At 36.5% G+C, this 10,670-nt stretch overlaps 1 protein-coding gene across 15 annotated transcripts in view; it reads left to right on the forward strand.

Annotated features, from left to right (window-relative positions):
• The window catches only part of Sdccag8 (SHH signaling and ciliogenesis regulator SDCCAG8), a 200,243-nt gene that overhangs the window by 90,546 nt on the left and 99,027 nt on the right, over window positions 1–10,670 (forward strand). For all 15 annotated transcript variants that reach the window (XR_002025980.2, XR_783991.2, XR_002025982.2 and 12 more), the window contains exon 13: window positions 2,865–3,007. Coding sequence is in view for 5 of the 15 variants with exons in the window: in XM_010642586.2 (XP_010640888.1) it covers window positions 2,865–3,007 (143 nt within the window). In the remaining 10 variants the exon portion in view is untranslated. The remainder of the gene's footprint in view (window positions 1–2,864; window positions 3,008–10,670) is intronic.

Genomic DNA, 10,670 nt, shown 5'->3' on the forward strand with positions numbered 1-10,670 from the left:
TTGATTATCTGCACCAGTAAGCTCTTTTGCTGGCATGGCAGGCAGTAATTTTCCATCTTCCTAACAAAAAAATGCTTTTTGCGTTTGAAAATTATAATAGCTAAAGCTTTATTCTGTTTTTACCAAAATGCTGCTATATTAGGAAGAAGGAAATTTTACTCCCTCTAATCCAGGACCCTTCAGGGATAGCCATGTACCCTTAGGCAAGTCATTTTTTCTACCTACCACTTTGCTGGTTTTGAAAGGTATTTTCTAGCTCTTAAGTGCTAAGCGCTCAGCTGAATATTCATCATCCCACTCAATCTTCACAAGTCTTTGGAGTTTGTACAATTTCACTTTCATTTTAGGCTGAAGAAGTTACATGATAGGTGAATGACTTGTCCAAGGACACAGCTGAAAAGTGCCAGACCTGTGTCTGGAGCCCTGATTTGTGTTGACTCTTGGAACTATGTGTTGGCTCTTTCCCTCTGTGTCTGACTGACTTTCAATGCAGCCTCTGACTCTTTAATCACAAGAATAAAAAAGCAATTGACTTATGCTTAAAAACTTAACTATCATTATGGGGCATATACTATAAATTATTATTGCATGATGCTTATAAAAATTGTTGTATCTATACTTTTTCTTTTTTCTTCAGTGCTAGGATTGAACCTAGGGCCTTTCACATGCAAGGCAAGAGTGGTATCTCCAGCCCTGTATCTATTCTTTTAAAGAAAGTTTGGAATTGTGTATGTTTTCTCTATTTGTCATTCTTTAGTATTTTCTCGATTCAAAATTCTGGGGTTGTCTTTGGTCTATAGTACCTGTCCTTTTATTCCCATTAAATTACCATGCTTTATGTTTCTGTTTAAAGTCTCACTACTCGTCCTATTTGGTCTGGTCTCCCTTCTGCTATTCCTTTCCACCTTAATTTGATCTTATACATTGGTCCAGTTTTTGAATTTTTTTCTTAACTTAGCTTCTGTCATATGGCACATGTGTTTAAATCATTAATGTCTCCTGTTATTTTTTTTAAAATGCAGCTTTATTAAGCCATGATGTAAGACCTTTCCTAATGGGATCTACTCTAACACTCCATGAGCTTTTTGCTGTCCCTTCTGTTTTTGGTTCCAGGGATTGAACTCGGGACCTTTTACTTGTGAGGCAGGCAGTGGAACCACTGAGCTAAATCCAGCCCACCTTCTTTCTCTTCTTGCCTGTGCTAATTTAGCCCTCATCTGGCTGTGGAAGCATGGATTATCATGGATAACAACTAATTTGTTTTTTTAATATACTTTATATTTTGATACTTTTTTTTTTACTTATATATTACTCACCCAGATGAATTGTTAACTTCTGAATGTAAACATGTGAACTCTTGAGTCCAATATAATATTTAGCACATTTGTTTTGCATATAGCATGGTAGGAAAAATTAATGAATAAATTTTTGAAGTTCTAAAGTCAACATATAATTCCAATTCTGTACTTTGCTTTTGTTAATTTTATAAATGTTAAACAAGTTAAATTTAATAGACTGAAGTTCTTCATCTGTAATTACATATGAAATTGGAAATATTTAATAACAAATAAACTATTTTAAAGAAATCATTTATATTTAGTATTCTACTCTGAAAGAAATAGCAAGTCTACTTTGAATGAAAGCAATATATTCAGTATTACACTGTTTAAAAACAATATTTGAGGACTTATAATAAATTATGTTAATGGTAATATGTAGTTTTGGTGGGGATAACATGACTATGGTGTTATGAATATAAAATATATATAAATGAATTGTTAAATTTATCTTACATGATGTACTAACTATAGTTGGAGATCTTTTGGGATTTTGAGTAATGTCATAATGAAATTTAAAAATACATTTAGATTAGATGCTAACTTTTAAATACTCAGCTTATACATGACTTTTTTCTCAAAAGTACATCGTATTTTTGTGTATCAAAATTGCTTCTTCTTGTTAAATCTGAAAATATTTCTGCCCTTTCTTCTTTTGTTTTCCTTGTTTTAGTCTGAATATTTTAAAATGTTCAAGTCTATTTTCTTTTGCTTAATTTCATAAATGTTCTGTAATAAATATTTCTACTGTACTATAAAAATGATTTAAAACTATATCCTATATCAATATTTTTGCTTTAAAATATTTAAATTTTAGTAAGATAAAATAATTTCTTTCTAAAACCAATCATAAATTTTCATTTTATATACTCATTTATTGATCTTAGAGTGCTTTTGTTGCTTTTTGAAATGCAAATTTTAATGTACTATTATTGCAGCTCTAAATTTTTATACACTTTTGAGGTTAAAGGTTCTCATGCTTTAGTTTTTCTAAATCATTTTTTCAAATATTGAACCTTGTAATAATGCCTTCTTGTACACCTCACATTTTTTAAAGGTATCTTAAAGTATTTTAACCTTTAATCTGGTTTTTATAACATCCAGATGAAATTGTAAATCATAGCTTTCACAATAAAAAGTCACAAATTTGGTGTAAATTCCTGCATATATCTAATCAAATCTCTTAAACAAAGATATGATCAGATTTTGAAGGTAGTGACATTTTAAGTTATAATGACTTTTTAAAGGCAACAAGCTTCAGAATGGAAGTGCAGATTATGCATTTTGACTGTTCTCATTTAATCATTTCATTTTAAAAACTAAATTTCATCTTACATCCAAAACAACCTCACTAATGTGCATGTCCGGATGTGCTAATTCCCTTTGTCATAAAATGTAAGTGAGCCTAAAATTTCTAATAATTTCTCATCACATTAAAATCCATAGGAAAAATTAACATGAGCTAATTTAGAATTTAAGTGCACATATTTCATACGGATGCTTTCTCCCCCTTGCTCTCTACCTAAGGAAATAGAGAAATTGAGAGCAGAACTGAGTGAAAGCAAGCGGCACGTGGAACAGGAGCAGCAGCAGGCAGCCCGGGCCAGAGAGGAGTGTCTGAGACTAACAGAATTGCTGGGCAAATGTGAGCACCAACTGCACCTCACCAGGTACTCGCTAATCCCATTATGCACCCTCGCCCCATTCCATTCCACTGATTTTTGCCACAGGCTTCCAAACAGTTGTTCGAGTTAGTCTTAGTCATTCGATTCGCACACAGCTTTCAGGCATATTAAGAAAAGTGGAGATGTGGTAAGCAAAACACCCAGACATGTGAATGATAAGTGTGGCAGAGAATTACTGATATATTACAAAACCTTTCATCTACAATGCTCAAATATTTAAGTGATTCTCTATCAATATAAGCAAAATGACATAATTCTTCCACCATCACCACAACCTCTCCTGTTAATTCTTCATCTGATAAAAACACTGACATGATGGATCTGATGAATACATTTAGGGAAATAAGAAGATATGTCAGTGATGAAAGAAACAAAATTTAAAAATCCTAAAATGCAAATTGAGATGGAGCGGATACAAAATAAGAATTCATGTCCTAAAGAGGTGTAAAATTTAGAGATCAAGTTGATTAGCGCTGTTCATAGTCAAATCATTATTATAACAATGCTTACACCATTGAGGTTGTAGATGGCATTGTTTATATCATGAGATAATATGATATGATCACTATCATTGTAAACTTTAGTAAACGTATAGCTCAGTCTAAATTAAAATAAGACCATTTAGGTTGCAAGCACTATATTTGCTGTATTACAAAAGCACATGCATGCCTAAATACACACACAGGGAAAAATCAAATAGGGACAGTAGATATTTCACTTTACCATGTAAGTGGTTCCTTCTCACTTTGAGTTTGACTACAGTTTTTCAGTTTTCAGATTAAGCCTTTGGATTTATTCAGTTCTTAGAGTTTTTCAGCTTTTAGAGAGAATTTTGTCTAAATACACATGTAAGTTTATGATATTTGATTTAGTTTATAAAATAGAAAAACACTGGTCTTCCAATTATAGTACTATGTTGAATTTAAACTACGAAAGGGGACTGATCCCTTTTACATTAAATATGACAATGTAATTCTGAGCACGGTATGATAACAGATGGAGAAAAGCACCACTTGAACAGCCTGCATTTGGAGAAAAAATATTCTAGAGGTTGGTGAACCTCCCAAAGTTTTGGGTTAGTGTTAAGATGCCTCTAGTTCTGTTAAAATCAAACTTTGTTAAGGAAAAAAAAAACATTTTGTTGTGATAATATTCCAAATGGTTTGACACCTTCTTTTTTAAACAGTAAAAGAAAAAGAGAGAAAAAAAAGAGAAAGAGAAAGAAGGAAAACAAATCATTTATGCATTATGATATTTGGGGGAAAAAACCTTAGATGAAACACTTTTATGAGAAAATATTGTTTAATTATACAGAATAATAGCTGTTCTTTTAATGTCTGTTTAATATGTTACCATTGTGGAACTGAGACCATAATATTGACCTAGTTCTGGTGGTTTATTTAATCTGCAAAGTTTCAGAATTTAACTTCATCATGATAATGGTAGTTTTTCTTTTCTGTTGGACTTGAAACCAACCATTTGTATGCTGAGTACTAGTAAACCACAGAAATAGACAGCTTTTAATGTTTCTATGGCTCAGCTTCAGTAAATAAATATTAATGCTGGCTTTGCCCCTTTTGCTGTTCTATCTTATTCAGAGAGTTAATTACTGAAGTCAAAGTCTGGAGAGAGTTTTCCTGAGCAGTATTAATTTGTACTGTTTGACAAGATCAATTTCTTGCAAGTAGAGTGTATTAAGATGCACCAACTGCTGAAAATGGGCGAGTGGTAACTAATTCCTTTGTTCTTAAGAAAAATGGGTTTGCTTGGTTCTGTAGAAAGCTTTTTCCATTGAGCTTTGATTAACCAATTCTATAAAAATTTAAACCTAGTTTTACAGGAAATAAAACTTAATCACCTGTTTTCTAAATGCAACACTCTTTGAAAGCATTTTATGTTTAGTTTATGCTCATGTTTTATAAAATCCACATTCATAAATTTAATGATGACAATTGGAAAGGAACCGTGTATATCTCTCCTTTGCACTGAAAATGTGACTTGGCTGTGGTTCTAAATACTGCTGATATTCTTTCTTTATAAAAGTGTTTGCTAGCACTCATTATTCTCTATTGATTCAGAATAGGCAGGTGTGGCTAAGAAACACTATGTTTTTCTTTTTTTCAAGATAGGCCAGTGGAAATAGATAATGCTCATGCAAATAGCACCTCACCATGCAGTTTCAAACATCTTGAATGGCATATTCTTATCACAGCTTAAAATCAAACATGAAATCTATATTGTACAGTGATGGTGAAAATCAGGATACATATCTCTAGGGTCAAAGAAAAATTTTAAATTAAAGTAGAAATCTGTAGATCAATCAAAGAAAAAGCTGTATGTGGTTTTTCTCCTTATTTTGATTTAAATTGGATTTTAAACATGAAAAATAAAAATTCAGCACTTATTGCAAGACCAGGGGGTCACTTAGTCAACACTGATTGAGTACCTACTATTTTTGAGGTACAGTTGAATCAAATTTCCCCATCGGGCAACACTGAAACTAACCATTGAATTTGATTGGGTTCCCCTCCAACTTGGTTTGCACCAGGATCCCAGATCAAGTTCCTAAACCAAGGTACTATACTCTGCTTGCCCCCAAAATAATAGTAAGACTCATTTCATATCCTTAGACCACTTAGACTCAATTAAAGGAGCCAGATCTATAAGTGCAATTATAATAAGGTGTGATATTACCACTATGGTAGAAGTAAACATTACTATGGGAGCATTGGGGAGGGTGAAGATGTCAGGGAAAGCTGAGAGTGAAAATGACTGGGAGGGGCAGATATTCAGCAGTTAATTAATCAGTTTAGGTGTAGGGGTTTTCAAAGTGCAAAAAAGTAAGCTGGGTATACCAATGCAGGGGCCAATATGTGCAAAGACATAAAAGTGATAGAAAACATAAACTGTACCATGAGATTAGGTATAAGGGCCTTATAGAAGTCTTAGCCATTCTGAGAGCAATGGATTGGTCTCAATGCATTTTAAGCTATCAACATGATCACCTTCCTGGGTTGCGATTCTGACTCACATAGCAGTGCAGAGAGTGAACTTGGAGACATGATACAGGAGACATGGCCAGCAATGACAGCCCACGGGTAAAATCTTCCCTATTGTCCGTTTCTGTATGATTTATAAGGTAGGAGTAGAGTTGTTTTCTGTTTATTTGAAGGAAAAATAGTATTTTATGCCAAGTACAGTAGCACACACCTGTAGTCCCAACTTCTTGAGAGGCTGAGAGAGGAGGATCACATGAGCTAGGAATTTGAGGCCAGCTTAAGAAACAGGCTCAATGATAATAGTAATGCTATTATGAAATAATAATACTATTATTATTATTACTTTGTATACCTAAAGACTGTACATAAAGTTTCGCAGAACATAGGTACAATTACCCGTTATGTATGATGTGTGACAGTACCACAGCAAAGGTGAGGGTGGTCCTCAAAATCTAAAATATTTAATGGCTGGCTGTTTACAAAGTAAATCAACCAACCCCTCAGTTAGGAGGCTGTTTAGTTCAAGTAAGACGTCAAGAGAGCTTGATAGGTTCCAGTTGTGTTTTTTGCAATTGAAAAGCCTTATGAAAATAGACTGAATGAGGAAGCAGTGATTAGCAGGGTCCCCAGTGGGACAGGAGTAAAGCTCTGGGCCATGGCTAGGCCAGTGAGAAGGGAAGAAAGTCACATATTCAAAAGATATTTAGAGTAGCAAATAGGAGACAGAATTAAAGGTGCCTCTATTGTTTCCAGACTGTGTTGACTATATAATCCTTTAATCCAACCAGGTAACTTAAAGAGGTAGCAAAAGAAACTAATACATATTGGTTAGGAACTTGGGTGGAAATGTCCAGTGTAGGTTTGTTGTGAGGCAGAAGGTCCCAAACAGAGGCTTAGATCTGGATGCTTTTGCATAGACGTATTATGTGTAACTAAGGAAGAGGGTGAAATCACATGCAGAAATCTTTACAAAGTTTTCAGCAGTGCTGGGGATTAAACCCAGCACCTCATGCATATTAGGCAGATGCTTTACCACTCACTAAGCTACATTCTCAGTCCAAAGCCCCTGTTTTTGAAGTTTAGGAGAAGAGCTACAGCCAAGGAGACTGAAATGGGGCCTTCAGGTACTTGTACATAAGAAGAGAATTAAAAATTATTCAAAAGATTCTTCAGTGAAGTAACCAAATATTATTAAAATTGTACACTATTCTTAAGGGAGGTTCCCAGGCAGCCTAGGACTGAGGAAACGTGCATTACAGTTTCCTTCCTAGGCATTCATTATCTTTGTATCTTTCGACAAATCACTTAGCTCTCTGGGCCTGCTTACTTGCCTGGAGAATGAGTTAAGACTGCATGTTTCTAAATTTCTTACTAACTCTGATAATCAACGATTGTAACAATTATTTAAAATAGCCTGGAAAAATATATAAAATAGCCTTTCACATAGTTCCTACTTCTGGACAGTAGGTATATAAGTTTCTTTGTGTACCCTTTTTATAAGATGTTCCTTTATTAAAGGACTTCAGAGCAGAAACATAGAAATGTCACTTATACTTGCCACCCACATTCATCAGACCTTAGGCTCTGCTGATCTCACAAGGCTTATGGAAACAACCTCCGAGCACCCCTTCCAATCCCTTTGCTAACCACTGTCCATTGAATCTTCTTATGCCACTGCCTTGACTCCATTGCTCTATTCCTCAGACCTTTTGTGATGCCACCACACTCACTGTCAGAAAGTACGAAATCACTCAGCGTGGCATTTTAGATCATTGCCATAGACTCCAAGCTTCCAGCCTTATTTCAACCCTACCAATCCTCTCGTGCTGATTTCTAGCCAAATATAACCACATGCAGTTCCCTTTGTAGTTTTGGACTATTCTGTCCTTTTATTCTGGACACCGTGGTTGTCCTTTGAGCCTTCTGTGAGCTTCCTGTAACTTTACCTTTTTTCATAGTCTCCCTGAAATTTGAATTTTTCTACTGTAGCCCTCTCTGATAACTCTGCCAGAGGGAACATTCCCTTTGAATCCTTCATCACACCTGGGGGAAGCCTCTCAGACTAAGAATATGTTCACCTTGGGGTCTGCCTGGTGCCATACTGCATGGAGGAGCTCTTTTAGAAGTCAGGCAGTAACTAACAAACAGTCTGAGCACCAGTGCTGTGTTCCAGAACCTGACCTGAATGCCTTTCACTTAGTCTTTCCCTCGGATGCAGACTCCTCTGTTTTACGGCAGAGGCAACTATGGCACAGAGAGGTAAAACGAGTCCTGTAAGGTCACACCGCTGCTATGTTATGGAGGCAGGTTTTAAACCCCCATAATTTGCCTATCAGTGTTATCCCTGATCCATTACGCTGTAATTCTATGTAAATTGCTAAGGGAATGGATTAATGCAGTTGTTCCCAAAAAGACAACTGAGAAAAATCAGCAACATACATTCGTAATAGAAAAAAGTGTGAGCTCTTTATGCACTGATATAAATACATGTCAGTGAATTTTAATCTTGGCTTGGGCTTTTCCTAAGAAACAGTTTCCTTTGGCCCATTATTCGCCTTAGTCATATAATGTATTATAATACAACTGTCATTCTTCTCTGCTCTGCTACTTCATTTCTACCAAACGGAAAGAAGAGGCTTTAAAAAACAAAGAGGAAATTCCCTCACATACTTGTTTTTCACATGTCCTGACATTTTTGAAGAATTTAAATCTCTCTCACATGACTACCATTTTGCATACATGTGGGCAGGTTAATTTATGACATAGATTGTTAAAACAATCATTTCTGAATGTTTAGTCAGACTGTCTTCCACATATCTGTTCTGTATTGAAACAAATTCTTTCCTATCCTGCATCTTTCTTTCTTCTCTGATCTGGAGGGAAACTACCACAGGAAGCCTCCTTTTGTTTAATTATCAGAGAATTTAGAGTTTGAATTGTGGTGAGTGCAAATGGAGACTGACCAACCCTAAAACCTGCGGAGCCTTGCTACTGTCAGAGTGGATGCCTTTAAGATCCGTATTTTTTCTATTTCTTCTTTTCCATAAATGATGTTTCAGTGATGGCATAATTTAAACAATTTCTCAGGGCAGAATCTGAGAGACCACAAAATGAATACCACGCCGTGACCCACTTTTGTGATCCAAATGGGAAGCTCTGACCTATAGCAACTTGAACTACAATATTTCCATGGTTTTGAAAGTGAGAAAGTTGTACAGCAAAGGAGTCCCAAGGTTATCCCATTGTGATGGGCAGGTTAATTGGGGAGAGGTGATTAAAGGCTTCCTTCCCAGAGCATTCCAGCATATTTACATTTCACAAAGTGACTCTTGTAAATGCTCTCTCTAGAGTTTAATTGCTTGACCTCTCAAACTACCAGTAGGGGTCAGGACTTTTTGGTTGGGGTTTTGCAAACTCCACGGGAAACACATGATGAGCTGTTAGGACGCGACCATTACAGTCCTAGTGTGGCCAGTGTTGGGGCTTCGTGGGCCAGAGACTCAAGACAGCCCCACCACACTGCTAAATTCTAACTTCCCAGGGCTGAGCTCCATTTCCGAATGCTGGCCTCCTCTTTCAGATTTCTCCACTCCATAGAGTCACATCCTTCAGTCTGAAAGTGAAGATGAAGGAGATGTCTTTGTAAGAATGAGACTTCCTAGCTCCTGTATGTCTGGTTTCAAAACCTCCCACCCAGGATCATCCTGTGGAAGCCACGTGCAGTCCTCACGTTCACATAGGTCCCTGTGGGCTGCTGGACGGCAGGAAGCAAGCTGGGGGATGTTCTCACTCGGGAAGGGCTCAGGGGTCCTGAACAAGAAAAAACTGGTGTCTGCTCTGTTGCCCCCATGTCTTAAAAAATATAATTTCTGATTTTGCCCTCAGCTAAGAAGTGGTCTAAAGTAGAAAGAAAGAAGAGGAGCTTCTCTGTTCATGTTGATTTGAAGCTGATGTTGTCCTTTGCCAACACGCTCCAAGTCCCGGGAAGCACAGTCAGTTGTTCACAGGGCGGTTAGCACTGCTGTTTCTTTGGAGAGCTCCCCAAACTAAAGAGAAGGCGGTAGAGGACACACAGTCCACCTACCATGCCTGGTATTTCACCACAGTGCTGTATGAAGTGTGGTCCGTAATGGGCTGGTCGTACCAAGAGAAGTATAAAAATTGAGACTAAATATTTGGAAATCTTTGTGTCCATTTTATTTTTTATTTCTTTCTTTGTTTTTCTTTTTGATCCTAGGGATCAGACTCAGCTTATACATGCTCTACCACTGAGCTACACTCCACCTCCTATATCAGTTTTAAATTACTGCTGAGCATGGTGGTGCATGCCTATAATCCCAGCACTTGGGAGGCTGAGACAGGATTGCCACAGTTCAAGGCCAGATTGGACTACATAGTGAATTCAAGCCATCCTGACCCACCTCATCTCAAAAAAAAACCCAAAACAAAACAAAACAAAAAAATCAATTTTAAATTTCTACAATTTCCAAGTGAATTATCAGTGAGCTTTTTTTGTGGGGGGTAACTCTTATAAAAGTTAGTACATAGGGCTGGGGATTTAGCTCAGTGGTTCCCCTGCCTGCTGTGCAAGCGTAGGGTCCTGAGTTGGATCCCTGGTACCAAAAAAAAAAAAAAAAAAGGGCATAATT

The sequence above is a fragment of the Fukomys damarensis genome, unplaced genomic scaffold (genome assembly GCF_012274545.1).
Source record: "Fukomys damarensis isolate Sample0158 unplaced genomic scaffold, DMR_v1.0_HiC HiC_scaffold_11, whole genome shotgun sequence".
Taxonomy (NCBI): Eukaryota; Metazoa; Chordata; class Mammalia; order Rodentia; family Bathyergidae; genus Fukomys; species Fukomys damarensis.